Below are 22,947 nucleotides of genomic sequence, written 5' to 3'. Positions count from 1 at the left end.
TATAAGTTCTTTCTTTGCTCAAGTCTTTCTGTGAGGAAATGCTTATGGTTCTCTTTCTATAAAATAAACATGAAGTAGTGTCATTATGAAGAGTAAACTGGTGTCTTTGTGCACATACAGGTCGTCAAAAGATGGCGCACTTGCACTATGAATGATTTTCACAGCAGCATGAAGTAATGTGAAGCAGCAAAATGAGCCGAATAGGCGCACAGGCGTAACGTGAAAAAAACGTTATCATGTTTACACGTTTCAGTTGATCATGTAGATCTCTGTGAGCAAATAATCATCAAAATGAAACACATCTGGCAGCGGTGGGATTCGAACCCACGCCATCGAAATGACTGGAGCCTAAATCCAGCGCCTTAGACCACTCGGCCACGCTACCAGTGTCTTTGATTGTGGTCATTTATAACTAAATAGCTCCCTCTAGCAATGATAGCCGTACTGTTTTTAACGGTATTATTTTAAATATTCTCTTACTTTTTTGTTGTATTGCAATTGTGTTCAATTAATACTGCCACACGCAACGATATGTGATATCAAACACTAGGTTTATATGTTTGTACATGATTGTCATCGTGTTATTGATAACAATACGTCATGTTACAGGCTTGTGTCGTCACTGTCTGTGTCGTCACGCTATTGGACCTATTTGCCAACACTTTTGAACCTTTGATTGATTTTGTGTGAACGTGATTAACTTTAAACGAAAAATGGATTTGAAATGTGAAAGTCGTGTAAATTTCAACAGTAGCTTTTACAATGTAAAACTCATTAAATAGATTAAATGGCCCTGCATTTTTTTTTTTTTAAAGTTACTTGTCCAGAAATACTAGCAAAAGTATCACAAGTTAAAGTACTAACTATGAAGCATAATAGCAGAATCAGAGTTATACATTATTATATATTGATGGATTATAGCAGGTCAAACACAAACTAATGTCAACTGTATTATATGCTGTTGGCTACTTTAACCCACAGTATCATATTTTTTGGATTTTGTATGTATAAGAAATATGATGGTGATTATGATGTGAAATATGGTTTCCCTTATTTTTTCCCTCCCTAAAGGTATAACATAGCATAATATGGAAATACAGAAATAAAGTACAAGTACCCCAAGCCTGTACTTTAGTGCTGTACTTCTACAACTGACTACTGCTTAATATGTCCCCTTGAAGGTGTGGGTGATCATATGTCACCTTTCATCTTGGAATTAAAATGTTGAATTGGCTTCAGTCTGTGATCCTGTAACTAATCTTGTACTCTTGTAATCTTGATTTCTGTTGCACTTTTCTCTCAACATAATAAGAGAGAACTGAATGTGCGCAGACAGTCACAGTTGGCTTGGACATGTAGCTGGCTGGCAGACCTCCAGGAGCAGAGAGAGAGGAATGTGTGGAGGATTTGTCCCGAGTTGGAGTGAATTAGACACACACACTGCGTTTGTGACGGTGACATTACTCTCACCACCTCTCCCTCTGAATATTTCTCCTGCTACACATACCATCGCTTCTCATTTATGATGTGGTGTGACAGGAATTTCCTCTAAAATTCTCTAATTTAGTGACAGATGACCAGCAGACAGAGCCACACGACATGTTTCTACCATCTATCCCAGGCAGCAGAGCCACATAAACCTCTCCTGATTGCTCTGCTGATGCCTCTGTGAGATTCTTTCATGTATGCTAACGGTCTTGCCAAGACCTGTCCTGTTAGGCAAGTGAGGTATGTAATCCCCTTGTTTGGAGGTTTAATGGATTTGGGGCGGGTTAAAAGCAGGGTGGAGAAATTCTCGTTATGTAAAAGCTATTTATGAAAAGAGACAAAGCCCCATTAATTGTTTGCTGGGTTACAGAGTACACTGAGGGGGACAGAGGTCTTGAGGAATGAGGAGACCACCGGGTGCTGTAGAAGAGAATATGCCTCATTGCTGTTGTGTGTTTTGATTGGATGGTTATCTCTCTCTGTGCAAAAACCATGTAGTTATTGCCACAATTCAGCTTTAAAATGCATGCATGTTGTAAAGATGATGCCAATGTCGGTGTTTTAGACATTCGGACACAGAGAATACTGCATCAAAGCTTTTACTAGTTAGTTGCAAGCAAAAACATGTTAGTCTTCATGGAGAACACCTATGATCATACAGCAATGACTTCCCCAGCAGCACAAACTTCACAGCTTCAAAACAACTTATTAAATGCCCGTGTTATATTTAAGAACATTGTCCAATAAGCATAGTTTTTCGGATGAGCATCACATCACATGAAGAGTGAAAGTAAAATGACAACATGGTAACAGAAGAAGCCTGAAATAAAAGGTGAGAACTGTTTCACTGTGAATGGGGTCAGCAGTATGAGGTTTATCTGATAAGTAGTTGAGGTCTTGACATTTCTGATTTTTCCTTTTACTGTATCTTCACAACTGCTTTAATTTAGACTGAAAAGATTAGAAGGAAAAACTGTTTGTCTATAGTCTCTCTGTTGTTTTGACACTCACTAACCCACTTAACACAGTTTTTCTTCCATATTAAGTGCAGGAAATGTCTTGTCACAAAGAATATTATGACAAAATGAGCCAGAAAAGGACATTATGCAGAAGAAACTGTTTATAATTAAAGGAACATTTATTTTGCGTTCCTCATTTGCCTCTATGATCCTGTATTCAATCAGCTGTGTCAGACAGAATATTTACAACCACAGAAAAAACACCTCAGTGTACATTTAATTTCACTTCCAGTTACTCTCAACTGACCAATCTGCTGTATTTAGCAACAAAGAAAATAAATAACATTTAATCTTCTCTAAACTTATGTCAAAAATAAATAAAAAGAAACGGTAATTCAGTCATAAAAAGTGCAGAGCTGTTGCGTGTCCTATCAGCGTAGAGACACTCATCAGGAGCTGTACAGACTTGAAAAACAAAACTGTTTTCCAGTGTCCACTGATATTTCTCTGGAGATGTGCCAGTGACCCTGACCGGTGAGCCAACTATTGTCAACTTACAAAAACCAACAAACACTAGCTGTTTAAGCTAATTATCACAATCGCCTGAGTCTTTAGTAATTTCATAGCTACAGTTTTTCATCCTATTACAACATTCCAACATTTCTGTTTACATAAGTCATACATAACAGCTTCATCTCCAACTTATATCAACACACCAACAATATTCAATGCGTGTCTTTCTCTCCCAAGCACCAGATGATCAAGTGGTCACATGATTTCCATTATATAAACACTGCTTACTGTTGTAAATGGACATAATACTTGCAAATTTGGAGGTCAAGCTACACATTGAAATGTACTTTATATCTAACTATGAATGTCTGCTTAAACAATACCTGCTCATTATTATACTCACTGCGCCAATAAGCAGTTTCTGTATCTGTTGTTGTTTGGAATGTACAACAGACTTTTATAGCAAGTTTTATAACACTTAATTTATGATAAGGATGGAATATAAGGAACAGTGCTGACTGACAAAAAACATAGGTGCGTCAAGATGACGTTAGATAAGAGGATTGCATAATGTCTAAGAAGCACAGGAACTGAATGTGCTTATTGCATCTGTTCCCCCTGGATATTTTTGCCTTTGTCAAAAATGTTCACGGACACAAACAAGTGCAAGCGCCATATCCCAGGACGATGAGTAATACAATCATTTGGCACAGCCCTGAGAATCACTGTCCGTGACTGGACGTTTGTTCTCGCTGAGGTCCTCTTTGGTCTTTTGGATGCAAGTGAAGATCTCCTTGAAGAGAACTTTGTACTCGGGCTGCTGGCCTTCTTCCAAAACCACTGTCAGATCGGACAAAGCAGCTGAGCTGGACAGGCGGCGGCGTGTCCGGCTGTTTGCACCAGGATTGCTGGAAGTCTGAACGCCTTTATGGCTGAGCCCGTCTGTTGATTGCTGGCACCGCTGCAGCAACTCGTCATATTTCACCTACACAAAACACATGTACTTTAGGAAACTGCTTGTATTTTCTTTTAATTGCTGTGTATCGCTTAACAGTGCTGTAAACTCTACATTAACACTCAAGGAAAACATTCTTGAATGAATACACCACCTGCAGCGCGCTATACTGTGCGTCCACCTCGTTGAGCAGGGAGATGCCCCTCTGTTTCACCGCCTCGGCTCGCCTTATACACATCTGCTCGTGACCACGGCGAATCTCGTCTGCGTTCATCGCTCTCAGAAAGCCGTCGCTGTTACATCTCTGCCGGCTGTACTTTCTCTGCTGCTCCTCGTCCATTTCTATCTTCTCCTCTGTCTCACTCTGCTCCTGACTGGGTTTTTCTTCTGAGGCAAAGAACACTGTATCAGGCAACAGCAGCTGGTCTGGTCTTCTGACACTAGTGGGAGAGGAGGGGACAGAGGCATGAGTCTCAAGTTTTAAGAAATATATATATACAGTATATGAGAAATTAAACATGTTAGTGGACTGTACTTGTGCTGCACATCAAATATTCATCAACTTAAAGCGTCGGTCATGAAAACAGAACCAAAATGATGAATTCCTTTGAAACTAGTTCACACATAAGTCAGGCCTAACCTGTTGGCACATTCTGCCCGCCACAGAAGCCGCAGCTGCTCCACTTCAGCCTCTAGCTCCTTCTGCCTGGCCCGGCAGCCCGCCAGCAGGGCCAGCCGTTGCTCCAAGCCTTGGTTCTCCATGGCTGTCAACTCACTCTCCCGCTCTGCAGCCTCCCTGCGGCTGCGCTCCACAGCTATCTGACTCTGAAGAGTCTGGATGGAGCGCTGAAGAGCCTCGTGCTCCTCTTCCGGGTTTTGGCATCTGTCTCGGTCATAGAAAGAGCCCTGAGGTGACCAGAGTCCATCCACTTGCCGATCATTGTGGGTGAGATGCCTGAGCCAGGATAGGTAAGTCAAGGACAGGTAATGTCAAAAAAAAAAAAAAGTGTTTATCACACTGATATTGCAATTTATCTATATTTGCATTGAAAAGTACAAATTTTCAGCTGACAGAAGTGTAATTTCCACTGGGGATCGGGGGGGGGCATGTTTTTGTTCCCCATCCGCTTTTACTGTGTCAGTTTGATTTACTCATTAAATCCTCTATAAACAGTGTCGCCTCCAGTTATTTTTACATAATAACTTAATAGGCACAATAATTTTGGATTTTTTGCAGCCTTCAACACACTCCTCTGCATGTTTTTTCAGATGTAAAAAAAAAAAATCATGTTTTATTTACAGTAATATTATCCTAAAAAGATGGTAGCTGAAAATCAAAGATAATGCGGTTAGGGACTGTGCTCTTGGTAGTAAAGATGGAAATACAACATTTTTATCATAGAGTATCTAAAGAAAACCAAACATGATTTTAGTGTAGCGCAGCAACTTAAACAGCATTTTTTGTTCTCTTCTTATACTACCATTATTATGGAATGTAAGAAAACCAATTTGATCATATAATGTTTCTGTATAGCATTCACTTTGTTATCTTTTTGGTTGAAGAATCTCTCACTTCATTGTGAAATCAAATCTTCGGCATAGTCATGACAATTTTTTTTTTTTTTTTATACGTGAAAAAATCTAAATTCACACACTTTCTGCTAAAAATGTTTGTTAATGTTGTGGCACAAAACACAGAATTCCAAAATTCAATAACTCATCAGCTCCCCATAAATATCCATTGGACTTGGGACTGCATGTTGTGCCTTCAGAGGGGATGCTGGAGATGTATTTTACCAGATTTTAGGATAACAATTGTTCTGTTGATTTACCAGCGATGGAGTTACACCTCTGCTTTCTCCAAAGCACGTCAAATAAGTGTCACGAATTGCAGCAAACTAATGCAACAGTTGTGTGTATGTATGTATTAGTACGCTGCTGACAATAAGGGAGGATTAACTTCCTCCTGCTTTGGATTAAAGGAGGCGGTCTGGTCTGGCTCTGGCTCTGGGTGACCTGAAGGTGTTCCGTCAGCACACAGGGGGCTGAGACACCAGTGCATCGAGGATAATTTAAGATCAGACAACAGACAGAAGCTCTTACTGTTGAGACGGTCTCACCTACCCTTCCCTTCTTTTCTCAGATGTCAACGTGCAGGTGTAGGGTTTATTTCACAAACTATGATAAAGCAGTAAATGTGTCTGTGTGAAAATCCTCAGGGTAACAATTTCACAATACGGTCTGGGACTACATTGCAATATCCTCCCTGAAAATATTTCCTCTGCCACATCCTGTAGTTGTGCAGTTAGCATTGTCACACACACATGTGTAATACCTGTCATGTTGTAAGTCGTACAGCTCTTTGAGACAAGACACACTCTGTGCTCCGAGGTTGCGACGCTGCTCTGCCATCTCTCTTTTGTTTCGCTCTGCCTGCGCAGTCCTGAGCTCCTCCACCTGAGTCTGCAGGTCCTCCATGTAGGTTTGAAGCCCTTCGATGGTCTCTGTTAGACTGTAAAGAAAAGAGGAGAAAGAACAATGTGGCATTGAGGTTCTGCAAGAAGTTAGTCCACTTATTCAAATATGTCACGTACTGTACTCAATATTATCTTCTTACATTAAGACTTTATGACTGATCACTTGGTTGATTCATCATGTAAAATAGAATGTAAAAGGCAAATTCACTGATAACTGGCAGACTGACCCGTGGATCTTCTGTTGGGCCAGGCGGTTGTCCTGCACTAGTCTCTGGTTGCCTTGCTCCAGATCCCTGGCGACCGTGTCTAGCTGCTCATACACCTTGGCATGCTGGTCATTCATCTGACGGAGGAGGTCCACCTGCTTGGTCAGGTACTGGTGCAAAAGAGAGGGAAGTGATAAAGATTTAGCTTAATTAAAGTCTTGCAGGTTTGTAGTGTGGTATCTTCAACAAATTACATGTGCAGAGCTGAAATTATCAGTTGATTAATTGATTTGTCGACAAAATAATAGGCAAAAATTCTCTTAATCCAGCTTCTCCAATGTGAGGACTGGCTGTTTTACTCTGTTGTACATCACTGTTGGGCTACATGAAGATTTCAAATACTGCATAGAGGAAAGAAAGAAGGTGGCATATCATGTTTGACACATTCTTACATTTGGTTTTATGTCCTAGGCTGATACATGTGTGATTACTAAATAGACAAAGGCCTCCGCAGAAGCCAAGAACTGCCGATTAAGAGCCCAGAGAATGCAAATACTACTCACAGACTCATGATAACATGAGTCTGTGAGTCATATTTGCACTGTGAACAAGAATGTACTCATTTAGATGTTTCCACAAGAGCCAACTATCTTCTTTGGAAAACTACACAAGTCCCTATTCATTTTTCATGCTTACCACTTTTAAATTATTCAAGGTATTTGACTTGTGAAAAATTGTGGTTGTATATAACTAAATTACTTTTAAATGCAACCATTTGTCTAGAGCTTTTTTAAAGTGTATTCAATGAGCTGCACAGCCCTGCAGCACACTGCTATGTTCAGGTGTACACGGCTTTCAGACTGTCATTGGTGAAGTGCATAAGCATGAGGGTCAGAGAGACGAATGGGGATTACCATATCAACCTCAATAAATCCTCAAGCCACTCGCCCTCACACTGCTGTAAGCAAATTAAGGTTCTTATCTTTGTTGACCTGGTGAAAGCCATGTAACTTGAACTCAAATAGATCAGCACCGTCTGCATATGCCTCAGTGTCTGGGACTGAAATATCAGGCCAAATTGTGTTTATTTACAAGCTCTACCCCACAGCCTGCACGTAAACCAAGAACTGTGCTCTACTGTTAGAAAAGCAGACTTAACATATTTCTTCGGATCCAAGAGTTTAGTCATCCACTGATTTAGGGAAGCTAGGTTTGGTCAGGATATGTGAATGTCAGTTTTGTAGATTGTTGTACCTTGGCTGTTAATTATCAGCAATCTAACAAATAAAAGCAAAGCAAAACCTTCAGATCTTGGTTAGTTGGACAATCTCCAAGTAAAAGGTGGTAGGTGGTAAATAAGCAGGTGAAAGTTTTCCTATAATTAGTAGACGAACATCCTGCCAAGAGGATGCTCTGTTCTAAGGGCTCAATGGGTCAGATTGATCAGGATCAGCTTTCACTCCATCCAATTAAAAGTGAACAGAAAATCACAATGACGCCTCCCTTCCAGTGAAAGAGCTTTTAAGATCTTACAACATGGACTTTTCTCAATGAATCGTCTCCCGTTGTAGACTTATTCATATAAAATCATTTTGTTTATGATAGCTTACTAAGCACTGCACAAGGGAAATATACATGTTAAAGAAATAACTACACAGCAGCCAGCTGAGGCTAACAAACATGTATTTTGCACGGTGAAAGCCTCTGGAGCCTCAAGCTGGAGTGTTAAGGAGTTCCTTCCTTAACATTTATCACCTCTATCTCCTGCAGCTGGTCCTGGTTGGTTGAGTACATCTGCTGCAGCGCCTGCTCCAACTCATGGTTCCTGTCGAGGAGTGTTTTCCCAAGCTCCGCTGCCAAATGGAGATCTGTCAAAACACGGGGGAAACATGTAAACAAAAAGGTACAAGGACGCTTCAATGCCCAAACACGGGCAACTGATAGAATTAGATGTGTGCAAAGTGTATAAGCATAGACTTCAAGTAGTGCAGCTCACACATACATACATCTTGTTGTCTCACACTATTAGTATCTGGCACTGGTGAATCACAGAGGAATCTAAGGCATGCTTTGGGATCTCCTTGTGACCTTTTCCCCCACTACATTCTGGATGTTGTCCAGCAACTGTGTTGACTATATGTGGTGTTACACTTAAAGTCAATAAAACTGTTTCAAACAAATATGCCCAAAGGTTTTTAACTCAAACGTGCAATGTGACTATTAAATACTACTAAATAACAACTCTTCTGGAGTTGGTAGCGAAGAGAAGGATGCTGCACAAACTGTGTGAAAAATACTTCTAATCTCTTTCTAAAAATCTACTTGACAAACAGCTGACTACTTTGAGTTTTATTCAGCTCTGCCAAGGAATGCTACAGGAAGTCACTTCTGCCTGTTGCCATTTTCTTCCAACTAGGACAGATGGCTCACTTCAACAATTACTTATTACATTCACTATATTACTTAGTAACTTGTCATTCTTATCCTATTTATCTCTGTTGCATTTGTTATCTATGAAAACCTACTTCTAAGTGTGAGTATATATTCAATGAACAGTTAATTGAGTATTTATATATCTAGGCATGAATGAGCACCTTGCCATTAGGGCTGCAACAAACAGTTATTTTCATTAATGATTAATCTGTCAATTATTTTTAGTTGTTACATTAGTTATATATTAATTGTTAGGTCTATAAAATGTCAGAAAACGGTGTCAATCATTGTTTCCCAAAGCCCAAGATGACGTCCTCAAATGTCACGGTCCACAAACCCAGTCATTCAGTTTACCGTCGTAGAAGACTGAAGAAGTGAGAAAATGTTTACATTTGAGAAGTTGGAATCAAATAATTTGGACATATTTTTCTTAAAAAAAGGGATTCCAAATAATTAAGCATTTATCAAAATAGTTGGCCTTTAATTTAATAGTTGACAACTAATTGATTAATTGACTATGTGTTGCAGCTCTACTTGACTTTCACTACTAATGAGCAAATGTGTTCAACACATGCAATGTTGTCTGTATTCTCAAGTTTTTATTTTATAAAAGTTATTGCTTATTATTCATGGCTTTTTCTTTTGTGCTTTGTCTCTTACCTACCTCATTTGTGATTTATGACTTGGCTGTTGTAACACTGCAATTTATCTGGAGCATAACTAAAGTGGTCCATTCATCTATCCGTAAACCTCTCTACCTTTCTCAAACCCACCTTTGAGAGCAGCACCAAGAAGGAGGCTGCGCATGAACAGCAAGTATCCCAGAAAACAATCAACACAGGACTGAGGACAGCCTCAGGAAATCCTGGCCACAAAGAGCCCTCAGGATGTTTCAGCTTTTAAACCCATGACTGGTGTGATTCTGAGTCCCACGAGAAGGCTGTAGACTTCAGTCTGTCTAATTTCATTTGAAAGGGCTTGTGTCAAGTCAAGGAAACACTAATTTGTTCTAACTGACAAGCAAACAAAATACCCTCAAGTGTTTATTTATTAAAGAAGCTTGTACCATAGCTTATGTGACAAGCTTCTTCAACGACAGTGTGTAGTGGTCAGACAGAGTTTAGGGTGCGACCCCACAGCCGTGCAACTCTTACCGTGTTCAAGGTCCTGCGGGTCGTACCAAGGCTCCCCATTCTTATCAAACTCTTCCTCCAAAATCACGTCAGTCAGCATTTTACAGCCGTGGAGCGAGAGAGGACCCCACCTGACAGCAAACCTGACACACAGGTGTTATTAAAGCAGCCTAGAGCTGTCTGCCGTTCACCACCGTGTGTGGAGACATGTAAACTGCATCATCCCGGCGTTAAGTCTGTTGTCTACGGCAACGTGGCAAATCTTTTAATACACTCCAACATCCGGTAGGTGGCACTTATGGTGTGTTGGAAAATTACTTAAAAAAAAAAAATACGGTGAAACATCTTCTCATTTTAGCCTAATATTCAACGTAACGTTTATTATTATACAAGAGACTAGAAGTTAAATCTTTTTAAAATTGTTTTCCTTGTCTAACTTCCTGCTTCTGTTAACAGGCGTTTTCGTCGACCAATCACGAAGTAGCAAGTGGAACCAAAGAACTCTTCTGACCAGTCAAACGTTTGTTTTCGACAATGAAGCACCGCCCCCTCGACGGGCACAGAAAACGAGTTGGACAGTATTTCTGTTCTGAGTTCAGTGGTTGTTTCTCAATATTAAAAATTAAGGAAGTTGGTGTAGCGGGAAGTAACAACATGACATGGATATTCAAGAAAATGACACAGCTGCAACAGACATTTTCACTGTTCCACTGCTGAAAGCTTTTCGCCTCTGAATTTTGAACACTTTGACCATTTTTGCTAGTATTGTGAACAGTCGCTATGCTAAACAGCAACAGAGTTAAATAGGTATTGCAAACAGCAACATCTCCTCGCTCCAGCGATTTAAACCGACAGGTAACAAGTTACCTGAGCTGCTGCTATGACCGTGGAGGAGAAACCTGCCTCAGGTGTGATCACCAAAATGAATGTAATGCGACATTTGGTCAACTTTGGGGTCAATCCTGCAGCACTGGCTTATGCCATGACTACTCTGGGATCTGCCATGATAAATAATATATTCAGCTTCTACTATGTCAAACTCTTTCTCAATAAGTACAAGATATCAGAGGGAGCATTCCACCAATCACAAGTGAGTATATTAGCTTGATATATTATTGTTCTTTGTATGCAAATGTATGTCAGTGTCAATGAAAAACACTGTTGTAGTCAAGAATAATAGTGTTTTTCTTTATAACTGCTTTATAGCTGCTTTCCTTTGAAGCAGGGCTGCAACTTATGATTATATTCCTGATTGATTTTGCTGTTGCTTTTTTTAAACCAATGATTAATTTTGATTAAATGTTTAGTCTATAAAGCATCTGAAAATAGTGAAAAATGCCCATTACAATCACCCACAGTCAGAGGTGACTTCATATGGCTTGTTTCATCTTAACACATGTCCGAAATCATAAGATTCTCAATTTACAATCATGTAGATCTTCAAATTTGATAAGCTTGACTAATTGTTTTGGCGCTTTTTAAAACACTGTTTTTAATAAATAATGTTGTGATCTCCTCTCCACAGGTGGTGTACATGTTGTGGAATGCAATCAATGACCCTCTTTTTGGCTACCTGCAAGACAACTCCAAGGCGCCCTGCTGCTCTCAGCGGCGTCTCTCTATTCTGTACGGTGCTCCCCTCTACTCGTTGGCTTTTCTTCTAGCCTGGTTCCCGTGGCGGTCCTACGCCCCTGGCGACTGGTTGAGTGGCTTACACTTGATGGTGGCACTGTGCGCTTTTGATGGCATGCTCACTTTTGTGCTGCTGGCACAATGTGCCTTGTTTGCAGAGATTTCCAGCCACCATCAGAGCCGGTTAAGACTTGTAAAGTACAGCCAGGTAAGGCCTTCATCTTTTTTCTTTATGCCCCAAAGCCAACAGGCTAACCGTCCATTTTTCTCATATAACCTCCCTTTAATTTCTCAGGTGGCTTCTCTCATCGGCTCCTCCAGTGTCCTCTTCTGTGGCGTGCTGTCCAAAAACATGGAAGACTTTGCGGCCTTCCAAGCCTTCACAGTGATGATCGCTATCCTGAGCTGTGTCTGCATGCTCTATACAGGCTTCCACAGTGAGAGCCGCTATGATAGCAAAGGATCTGAGTCAGATACACCGGGGTCTGTTGATCAGTCAGCAGTTTCCTTCTCCATGTTAAGAACGTTTATGTGGCAAATCCTCACCAACAGGGACTTCAAGCTATTTGTGGTCATGAACTTCTTTCAGGTTTTCATTCTGGCTTTCTTTAATAATTTTACCATGATATTTGCTGAGCACCTGATTCCCCCAGATGTGCTTCCATCACTGGCCAAGAGTGTCATGTATGGAGCGGGATTCATCTGCCCACAGGTAATGCTCCCCACTGGCTTAGGTTTTTTCTAAATGAAATGATAGATATGGGCAGTAGAACAGGTGCATTATGAGCTGCCAAACCTTTTATATTGCTTTTTTATGTCATGTTATATCATGTTTTTTAGAATATTTTTCCACCTCCCAGGTGGTCATTGTTTTTTGTCAGTACAAAATGAGCACCAGCTTCAATGTTCAATTAATTGTTAAAACATGCTCCCCTATTGGTGCAATGGAGCATTTGTGGGAAACTCTTACATCCTAGACTTGAGAGTTAAATGATCATATATACCACCTCATTGTTTCCATATTGCTTACCTTCAGAGGTCTTTTTTTTTTTTTACAACATAGCTCACAGACTCACTCAGATGTCAGAGCTCTGTACAAGCACCTGAATGCACCAACAAGGAAATGCTTGATATACCACTTTACAATATGCTACTGTTATTTTTATTCTCTTCCATCCCAGCTGTTAGTTTTGAGCTGTGGGAAACTGCTCCATGATGTTGGCTACTACAGAATCATCCTCTTCACCTTCTATATGGAGGCTGGAATGGCGGCCATCATGCTAGCACTTGGTCCTCAGCACTACTATATCCTGGCATTTTTCCTCACCATTAGCATGTAAGAGGTCAAACAGTTTTTGAGATTAATTTTTAAGTAATTACTCCACTTTGATTGAATTAAAGCTACTCTCTCCCTTATCATCTTTGCAGGGTCATAATTCAAGCAGCCTTCAGTCTTTTTGGCTTGCCTTTGGCTGACATCATTGACACCGACCTGCAGAAGTACAAGCGCAGGTAAACAATTCTACGGTTAGGTTCTACTTACACACAGCGAACATGCTCACCATGAATGTCTGTACCAAATTTCATCTGGATCCATCCATCAGGTATTGAGATATTTCAGTGTGAACCAAAGCGCAACATTTCCATCCCTAGAGGCTAAAAAAAAAAGATTACCAGCACACTAACTCAGTTGTCCTTCATGTACAGGTCAAACACACAGTGCTTCTCTGTCTGATGTGTTTGTAATTTGATGCAGCAATGTCTTCAAACCTTTTGTGTTTTTACAGTAGTTCTTAAAAAATGAAAAATGGGAAATACACCACTTTTGTAACTAGTGCCAAATATACAGACACATCTATTGAAACCAATTTCTCATTATTTTTTTAATTTATAATGAAACAAATTTGCGTTATTTGACTGGTAGTATGATATACTGGTAATATTATCACAATTTTCCTCTTTCTTTCCCAACTACAGTTCCCCTCTATCCTCCATGGTGTTTGGGACTAATGCTCTGTTCACCAAGCCGGCTCAGTCTCTGGCCCCGATGACAGTGCTTAATATCCTCAACCAGTTTGGATATGAACACCTGAAGGATGCAAGAAGGGATTCAAACCTAAGGTACAGATTGTTTCTTGCTTCTTATTTAGTTAAAGGTCAAAAAATGAGCTGAACCAAATAAGTTAAACTAAAACTCACAATGGGAAAGTACTGATGGACTCACTGTGGTGGCTGGGAACATTAAGAACACATTTCCTAAGTCTTATATTTAATCTATCATTAGTTATTTTAAAATCAAGATAACAATATCAAGTAATGTTTGTGTTGTTGTTCCTCTAGGTTTAAAAAATAAACACCACAAATGTGAAAAAAATATTATAAGGGGTCCAAGTGCCGACGGTGACTCCTGGATCTGAATGTTTAAATAAGTTATACTTTATATAAACCCTAACAGTTTCCAAAGGATGCCATCAATATTCGGTTGCTCAACTGCATAACCATGCAACAATAACATAACTTTAACCAATATACTATTAGGTCACTGTAATGGATTGAAAGTAAGTTTTAAGTTTACACAACTTGTCACTGATAGGCAACAAGTTGTTTTAAAATGGATTTTAAGCCTCTTCAGTAGGTGTTTTACTCTTATTGTTAAAATTTAGGCAATATATTTAAATGAACATTTGGACCGAACTAGAACTAACAAAATGCCATTGTGATGACTTTAGTTTTAACTACAGCAGAGTTTAATGCTAATACAGAAATCACAGAACGTACACACAACTTTAAAAGCTGAGAAACTTTGATGTAATGTTCTTTTTCCCTATTAAGTTTATCTTCAACTGAATAAATGTCAATGATTAAGAGATGGCCCTCTAACACTCCCTTTTTATCTCAAAGGTCAATGGTAGTATAACTAAACTGAGAGCCACTTGAATATTTGCTTTGAAGTCAGATATTTAACCTACTATATATATATATATATATAGGGTACTGGCTGAAAAGGTCAATGCACACATCAAATAATCAATAACAACAGGCATGTATGAAAATGTTGAAGGAGAGTAAGAAAAGTACTTTAAAAAACAAACATTTGTCTCACTTTTAAACAATTAGCAGTTTTAGACCGCCACTTTTTTCTCTTTAAAATGGTTTCACTTCTGTTTTTCAACACCTTCATGGACAGATAACACACAGTGGTTGTTACCTTTTACATTATGAAATAATTAGCAGTGTCCAAAAAGTCAAAGACAGATATAATTGTAAATAAATTATTGTGTATGTAACAAAAATTGTGTTCTTTCCAGCGCCGTGGAGAGCCTCCACAGTGTCATGTTCTACTTGGTGTGTTTGGTGCCCATGTGTGTCGCTGCTGCGCAAATCCTGGCTTGGAGACAGTTTTCCATACGCAGCAGTCACACAGTTGACATAAAGTATATAGATGGCTAGCTTCAGTATTTTCAGCATTCAGAGGAAGGTGGTTGATATTTCTCAAGTTAAGTTTTGAGGAATTTCTTTATTGCCAAGAGAGATCATGTTGACTGTTTTTGTAATTTTGAAAGCAATGTGTAAATTACTGTATGTATGAGATAATCCAGGGTTATATTGATGGTGTAAATCAGAGTGGTGCGCTGACAGGTGACACCAAATAGATAAATATCAAACATTTGAAGTACATGTAAATGTTTGACATACAAAAATAATCTATTTAAAGATGAGGGACCTTATATCCTTAATGATGATTTGTTTAATTTGAAACACGTTCATTTTTGTACATTCCTTCAAATGATATCTAATCTTAAAAGCGCACTGATGAGCCTGTAATTACTCCTTTACCAAATGTTACTGTCTCATCCTTTTCAAATGGTCACTGGATAGCTGGACCAAGTCTCAAAGTTTTTTCAGTTGTGTTAAATGTCAGACGCTTTTTCCAGTCACTGACCTCAGCAGATAATTAGCAGCAACATATTGTATAATAACTGTGCTCAGTATAAAACTACCAGTTTCTCCCAAAACCAATCATAGGGCTTGTTAAAATAATGTGTTTAGCTAATGTCTCCAGCAAAGAAGCAGAGCTTGTTAAAAAAAAACTGAACTGTATGTGAATTAGAAAGTTGCTACAAAAATTAGCTCCAGTTAAAGCACGAATTCCTGAAACATAAGTGCTGGCAGTAACATTCAAATACTGGTTTACAGCGTTACCAGCCAAAGGTAATTGACTTGAACCAATACATGTCGGGGAAAGGGACCTGAAAGCTGAACATTAGACACATACAGTAGACTGACTACTGTATGTAGCAACATTTTTCCATCCTTCCTTGTACATTTGCTTAAGTATTTGTGAAGTGCTGTCTTAAAGACTTCACAGATTTCACATTCCAGAGCTGATTTGGTTGTATGATTGAAGGCATTGACTTATTGCAATACATACACACAGAGAACCTCTAAAGCTGAAAACCATCATGTTTTTAGTTAATATACAGTATCATTCTGTGATATCCATCAGTATGGTGGAGGGCGTTGAAAAACTAAAAGCACTCCATTTACTTTGGTTGCGCTCTATAATTTGCTGTTTGGAGATGTGAATCAGGGTTTCACAGCTGCACATTGCGATCACTGCTTACACACTGATCGCAAATAGTGGCAGTGTCACCTTTCACAATCGAGTCCTACGGGGCTCTCTATGTATGTTGTGTCTGATGAGTGAAACACAAGCGAGAGGAAATGATCTCATATTACAAATCTCATGCTTACAAGTTGAGAATATGATGAAATGGGCCCCAGGTTTGTTAAGTGGCACCTGTTGGTTGACAAGTCTAATTTTTTATTTCAGTATTTTAGTAAATAATAGATTCATCTTACCTGAAGAAACAGGTGCAAAGTGTCACAAACATGACAGTTCACCTGATCAACTCCAGCCAAGCTCCAGAGTAATTTGACTGTCTATGGGGCCTCATACAGACATATGTGTCACTCTAAATCATAACCAGTACTTGTATAATATTAGAGCTTTAATGTTTTGAATCAAAATCTGTCTCACATACCGTTTAACACTGTTTACAGTAGAAAGACACGAGGGAGAGAAATGAAAAGGGAATAATTCACAATAATTGAATCTGAACCAAGATTTTTCAAACACGTCAGTCAAATCAGCCAAAGTTCAAATCATGCATTTATTTATTAAAAATGTACATACACTCATAAACATCCACTTCGACATTATAAGTAACATAAAAGTAAATTCTGGTGTTAACTGGCTGGGGCAGGGTTGTATCTGTGGGTGTTTACAGTGAACAAAAATATATGACAGTTATAGTACAGAGTGTAACTCAGCACGATGCCTCAAACATGTCAAGTTTATTTTCATTACAGAACACCTTACTGTAAGTTTCTTAAAGGATGATTTTCTGAGCAAAAGCAACTCAAGGACCAAAAAGACACATCCTTTCTTAATTGAACATTGTGCTGTATTATATGCTGTATTAAATGTATTGTCATCTGTAATGTGCCTTTTTTGTCATTGCATCATTTATAATGATCAACTCTATTATGGTCGAATTCCATCTGAATGTAAATCTTTCAGTTCGGTTTAGATGGTTTTTGATTAAAAATGTTTCTACACAACTATGTCCAGAGTATGATTTCTATTTTTACATGTTTACAAGTATTTTGTTTCCTTGTATGTGGAGAAAATTTCCTAATATAACAAACTGTTTCACACAGATATTAACTCCAGCCTACATCTGTTCCACACATACATACTTTATATCAAAAGAAGAGGGAGACATAAATTAGAGCGATGAAGAAAACTGGACGCTGTAAAATTGTCACATTGATGTTGGATTTGTCCAATTTTAAAATAGAGCAGAAAAGGCTTCCAGAGCTTATAAACTTTCTGGTTGAGCGTTGTCTGGGTTTGAGGAGTACCATCACGTTTTCCACGCCGGTGTTTATGAGATGGTGGTGTATTTTTTTTTTTTTTTTTTGAATTTGAGGAGAATCAGTTGTTGAGCAAGCAGTGTGGAGAAGGCCAAAACTGCCCCTAAATCCTCAGAGACCACCCCAAATATGGCCATCAGAGGGTTAGGATCCTCTTAAGAACCCCTGTCCAAAATTCCTCCAGCCATGGACAAGACCTGAACATGAATGTGGGTGTCTGGATCTCACACACATCCCTGAATAAAGTTTGGCCAATTTTGCTACCAGTCAGACAGAGCCTGTGAAGTACTTTTAAACTGTAGTTGCCAGCGCCTGATGCATATTGATGAGGAATGAACCAGACATTTCTAATATTTGTTTGCTGAATTCCTCTTCTCATTGCACCTTAATGTGCTCCAAGGAAGGAGAGACAGCTGCATAGATTGTCTTGTAAAAACAAAGATTACAACCTTTTACTGTACAGTGGGTCAATATCCAGGAATTCTTCTATCCAACTGTTCTGTGTGGCCTCAAGAGATGGAGAGAAATATTTTCTGACAAAACTCCCAACCTGTAATTAGACTGGGGAACGCCGAATTTTGTCCTCAATCATTGGAATGAGACAAAAGTGCTATTTCTAAAGACGTCCGTTACACATAGCACACCTTTTCTAACCCACACATCATTTTTTCTGTCAAACAGCTCTTTACTATCCTAGTTATGTGGCAGAAAATCCTGAGTTTCAAACATTTCAGAAAAACACTGACCTGGTTTTGAACAGGTGCTCATTACAATAAACAGACTGTAAATGTTATAAAGGAGAGCTGTCTGTTTAATACTGCTGAAACCAAAAAACTAGAGAGAAAAGGAACAGTGACTCAGGACCTTTGTTGTAGTTTCTATGTCACACTTCAAGAGAAAAGGTGAGCAAGCACACAACTAACTTTCCAGCCTTCATTGAATCTTTAGTCACAACAGTAAAGTTTCCAATGTCTTCAGTCAGGTGTTTCATAGTTTCGGAATTTCCTCTCGTTCAGGATGAAGGAGTTCTGAATCTGTCCGTGTCTTTAAATATCCTTGACTGACACTTAGACATTTTGATAGATGTCACCATTTGAGCCATTGACCTCAGTACTTGCAGCCTGCGACAAGATTAAGTTTAACATGAAAATGATGGCAAAATAACACATTTTCAGATCAATAGGAAACTGTACACATGCTGTTACACAAGCTATGCAGAAGTTTCATGTCTTACCCAATCTCTATGGTGACTACATCTCACCATAACATGCTGCAAAAAACTTACCTCAATTTTAGAGCGGTTTTTGCCAGCAGTTTGTTCGCTTTTCTCCAAGTTCCCTTTGCTGTACATTTCTTGCAGCACATTGCGGAATTGTTTTTTTCTAGTTGAGCTATTCTGGTTTGAAAAGAAAAGAGGCATTTATTAGACATTTATTAGAAAACAGATATGTGGAGGTAATTTAACAACTGCTGTCATTTTTTTGTGTGGCAAAAGCTTTTTCTGGCCTGTAATTTACAGAGGCCTTGGTTCCTGTTCCTCTTTTTGCTTCTGATGGCTTTTCCCTGATTAGTTAACAGTCAACACGTAAAAAAAAAAAAAAAAAACCCATCAGCAAATTAAAACAGAAAATCAGACACTTATCTGCAACCTTGTCAGATGTGTAGGTCCTTTTGCACATGCATTTATTGCAGCCATGCTGGAGCAGAGAAGAACAGTATATTTTCACAACAGTATATTGTAAAATTTATTTATTTATTTTTTAGTTAAAGTAATTTACCTTCTTTAGTATGATAAGGGTCACTACTGCCAAGCTGTAGATGGCCAAGAGGACAAATAATAGCCACAGGAGATTGTTTCTCACCATGGGTTTTAAGACTTCTGAAAACAAAAGAAAAGCTGTGTGTACCACTTCATCTAAAAAAAGACATCCAAACAAGCCTGACCATTAAAATCAAGGTTTTTTTTGCGACTCAAAAGACTCTTACCTTTTACTTCAAGAGTTGTACCCGTCCCTACATACTGTTCCCCGGATGCTGGTGCTCCTTTCGACACTGCAGCACAGTGGTAGATCCCGCTGTCATTGACGTTAAGTGATTGAATGTGTAAAGACGTTCCATTCAAGATGTACTTTTTTTGATTGCTACCCAGGTCCAGACGAAGAGGGGTGTTTTCTTTGAAAGCAAACCACTCGTATTTCAGGTTTTTGGTTGAACACTGTGAACTGACAGTACAAGACAGAACAGCATTGTGTCCTGTTTTTTCCCAAATTATATCGCCTGGTTGTGATAAACAGCTCTCTGTTTTTCCCGCGCTTTCTGGAATGAATAGAGAAATTCAAATTTAGTGTATTTTAGCTCAAAAACTGAAACATAAAGTTGTCTCTCATAGCTTGACTGACACAATTCTAGGTTATACAAGTTTGTTTTTATAATGTTCATCCCCTGAAAACACTTAATAAATGATGTACATACAGTATGTTTTGAAGGGCATCTTACCTATTACTGACAGGTAGGTGAGCAAGAGAGAAAACCCAAACAAGCGGTCCATGTCTGTAGCTTGACAGCTTGTAAATGATCTCATGATTCCTTGTGTGAGACTATCTAAATGGCTGACAACATGGGAAGTTGGTAAATTGCACTTCCTCAACACTTAGTTCCTGCTTATTTTTCCTATCCTGCTCAGCTGAATGGTAGCATGGGTTTGAAAAAACCATGAGGCATTTCAGTGTGTTTCTAGTAACGTGACATGATAATGATGTCATCCATTATATTGAGTGCAAATAGATTTGACATTTCAGATTTCGAAGAGGGGTTGTAGATTTGTGTGTCATTAAAAAGGGGAAACTACAAGACGTTTCTATCAGCCTTTTATTGCCATTATGAAATTCATAACATTATGAATATGAACATTTCTGAAAATGTAGGAACAAATAGACCATCATTCTTGTGTATTAGAAATGTAGCAGTGTAGGAAAGAGGAAAAATGTCTAACGTGTGGTCAGAAATATTAACGAAGCAGGAGTGAGACGGCCAGCAAACCTGTTGAAATATACACAGAGATATCATATTGAAAAACAAAAACACCAACATGATGACTGATTTTCATGTCTCCAGGTCAATCCCGCCATTGGCCTGTGTTTCATAAAAATATTACAATTAAATAATTAATCAGATTACACCTGCAGTAATCAGATTACACCCAGAGTAATGATATTACATAGTAGAGGTAACTCAGTGGCCACTGATCAGTAAACTCACTTCGTCCAGCAAGTTGGTGAAGCTCACTGTATCTTCAGTTATATGTTTTTGTAATCTTAAAATTATTGATATTTTCTAAATCTGATGGTTCATGTTTTATCTCCTCCCAGCTGTTACAGTGTTGACTCATTATTATTAATAATACTAATCAGAGGTGTCTTCAGGCTTTGAGCTTCAGTTTCATCATAATGAACCTGAGAACAAAAACAAACATTACTTTTGTAGTATTTTTTTTTCTTTATAAACATGGACTTACTGCCTCTTTAAACCAGTGTGGAGACGTTGATGCTGCTCACTGTGAAACTGTTCCAAACTCTCTCGATAATATCAAAAACATTCTCCAAAACTATCCCAACCTTCTCCAGACAGGTTTATTCCAAAGACTCAGTCATTTCATTGGCTGTGCTGGTGAGTGAAATCTCTTCATATCATGACATGTGTCCTGCAGCAGTGTTTTTACAGTGAACTCAAAAAAGATGAAATATTTGTAAGGAGTCCGGTGAGAGTTTGTGATGGATTAGTGAGGCTGCAGCTGAATATAAACAGAATCAAGAGGATTTTATGTGTAAATCAGTGAAAATGTACTTAAGTCTGCAGGCTGAGGGACGACTGGATGGACAGATAGAATTTTGACAAACTGTGGGTGTAAAATCTCATTACTTATAATACCTTTTGTACTTTTGGATCTTTTTTTGGATCTCATCAGTGTGTGACGTCATCAGGCACAGGGGAGAGCAGAAATTTTAGACCAGAAAAAAAAAATGTAAACACGTATCACTCTCATAGGTTCCAAGCACATATGATACCAACAGTGTGCAAAGAGCAAAGTGATTAAAATATTAAGTAAATAATCCAGATATATTCAAGTGTTCTGGTAGTCTTGATACGCAAATTTTAGTCCATGAGCAGTTCGATGTCAGCAGGCCTGGCAAAGGCAGATCAGTTATAAAGTCTGATAGCACCCAGCAGGAATGACCTCCTGTATCCCTCCTCTACACAGTGGGGTTGAATGAGTCACACAACTTTACAAATCAGGCCCCTGTGCTCCTCCTCCTGGCCACCCTCCAAACACCCCACAATGGTAGTGTCATCTGAGAAAAATCAGTTTGCTGGAACTGTTAACAACTCAAAGACATCTGAAATGTCTGTGAAATAAATTTAATGGAGTAAAAAATACAATATTTCAGAATCAGAATCTGTTTAATAGCCTGGTATGCAAGCAGACAAAGAATTTGTCTTGGTGTTTTCTCCCACAAACGCCACATAGAAGAATAAAAACATAACAAGAGTAAGGTAATAATAATAATGAAATGATAAAATAAACAAATTCGAACTAAAATTAAATTTGAAATCTATTTGTAGAATGGAATAATAACAAGATATAAAACTTTAAATTAAATATTGACTGTGCAAAGGAAATATGGACTGCGCCACGGACCAAGAAATGGTGACACGAGCAAAAATTAAATGTGACGTGCAATAAATGGTTAAATTATGTAACAGTAGAGGTTGAATGCAATGTACCATGTTATGTCCAGTTTGATGAAATATATGAAAGTGACTTGTGCAGGGATTAAAAGAGGGATGTGAAATGTAAAGTCCAGGTTGATAACAGTACACTTCAGCTATTTAGTAGCTTAGTTTAGTATTAGTACAAAGTAGCATAAAATGGAAACACTAAAGTGAAGTACAAGTTCATCAAAATTGTACTTAAGTACAGTGCTTGAGTAAATGTACTTAGTTACATTCCACCACTGATAATAACCCAGTGATATATAATAATATCATATAGGCCTAACAAATATCTGTAGTTTTAATACCCACGTACATTATGTTGACAACACAAAAACACACCTTTTCACAGTACAAAGAGTCGTTTTATGTGGTGTTAATGTCAGAAATATTGTTAAATGTTGAAGCAGTGGACCCACCCAGTGTAATAATGTCTCATTT

General features: G+C 38.6%; 3 protein-coding genes and 1 non-coding gene across 4 annotated transcripts; 1 reads left to right on the top strand and 3 right to left on the bottom strand.

The window, feature by feature from the left end:
• Positions 1-303: 303 nt before the first annotated feature.
• trnal-uag (transfer RNA leucine (anticodon UAG)) lies at positions 304-385 on the bottom strand. Its single transcript has one exon. It is a non-coding gene; the product is annotated as a tRNA-Leu (tRNA).
• Positions 386-2,071: 1,686 nt separating this feature from the next.
• On the bottom strand, positions 2,072-10,412 carry cdr2a (cerebellar degeneration-related protein 2a). The gene is made up of 7 exons (XM_067615537.1): positions 10,186-10,412; positions 8,354-8,466; positions 6,620-6,768; positions 6,251-6,427; positions 4,556-4,870; positions 4,070-4,355; positions 2,072-3,945 (listed from the first exon to the last, which is right to left on the bottom strand). Exons 1-7 carry the CDS (start codon positions 10,262-10,264, stop codon positions 3,661-3,663), a joined length of 1,404 nt encoding a protein of 467 aa, XP_067471638.1. The 5' UTR covers positions 10,265-10,412; the 3' UTR covers positions 2,072-3,660.
• On the top strand, positions 10,354-17,424 carry mfsd13al (major facilitator superfamily domain containing 13a-like). Its single transcript, XM_067615536.1, has 8 exons — positions 10,354-10,449; positions 10,621-11,254; positions 11,690-12,004; positions 12,092-12,508; positions 12,978-13,132; positions 13,225-13,308; positions 13,774-13,917; positions 15,105-17,424. The coding sequence occupies exons 2-8, from the start codon at positions 11,045-11,047 to the stop codon at positions 15,244-15,246; spliced, it is 1,467 nt and encodes a 488-aa protein (XP_067471637.1). The 5' UTR covers positions 10,354-10,449; positions 10,621-11,044; the 3' UTR covers positions 15,247-17,424.
• On the bottom strand, positions 16,957-20,352 carry si:ch211-139g16.8 (immunoglobulin superfamily member 6). The gene is made up of 6 exons (XM_067615538.1): positions 20,233-20,352; positions 19,723-20,052; positions 19,515-19,615; positions 19,386-19,433; positions 19,022-19,132; positions 16,957-18,857 (listed from the first exon to the last, which is right to left on the bottom strand). The coding sequence occupies exons 1-6, from the start codon at positions 20,315-20,317 to the stop codon at positions 18,804-18,806; spliced, it is 729 nt and encodes a 242-aa protein (XP_067471639.1). The 5' UTR covers positions 20,318-20,352; the 3' UTR covers positions 16,957-18,803.
• Positions 20,353-22,947: the final 2,595 nt, after the last annotated feature.

This window comes from Thunnus thynnus, chromosome 17 (genome assembly GCF_963924715.1).
Source record: "Thunnus thynnus chromosome 17, fThuThy2.1, whole genome shotgun sequence".
NCBI lineage: Eukaryota > Metazoa > Chordata > Actinopteri > Scombriformes > Scombridae > Thunnus > Thunnus thynnus.
The sequence above is the reverse complement of the archived record's forward strand: the minus strand, read 5'-3'. Positions and strand labels throughout refer to the sequence as shown.

Coding starts and splice junctions, on each gene's coding strand:
- si:ch211-139g16.8 (XM_067615538.1), bottom strand. CDS start 20,317: ATGAGATCATTTACAAGCTGTCAAGCTACAGACATGGACCGCTTGTTT. Junction 20,053..20,232: donor CACCTACCTGTCAGTAATAG/GTAAGATGCCCT, acceptor TATTCATTCCAG/AAAGCGCGGGAAAAACAGAG. Junction 19,434..19,514: donor CCCTTATCATACTAAAGAAG/GTAAATTACTTT, acceptor TCTCTGCTCCAG/CATGGCTGCAATAAATGCAT.
- cdr2a (XM_067615537.1), bottom strand. CDS start 10,264: ATGCTGACTGACGTGATTTTGGAGGAAGAGTTTGATAAGAATGGGGAG. Junction 8,467..10,185: donor CCCGCAGGACCTTGAACACG/GTAAGAGTTGCA, acceptor GTGTTTTGACAG/ATCTCCATTTGGCAGCGGAG. Junction 6,769..8,353: donor ACCAGCTGCAGGAGATAGAG/GTGATAAATGTT, acceptor CTTTTGCACCAG/TACCTGACCAAGCAGGTGGA.
- mfsd13al (XM_067615536.1), top strand. CDS start 11,045: ATGACCGTGGAGGAGAAACCTGCCTCAGGTGTGATCACCAAAATGAAT. Junction 11,255..11,689: donor GAGCATTCCACCAATCACAA/GTGAGTATATTA, acceptor TCCTCTCCACAG/GTGGTGTACATGTTGTGGAA. Junction 12,509..12,977: donor CGGGATTCATCTGCCCACAG/GTAATGCTCCCC, acceptor CTTCCATCCCAG/CTGTTAGTTTTGAGCTGTGG.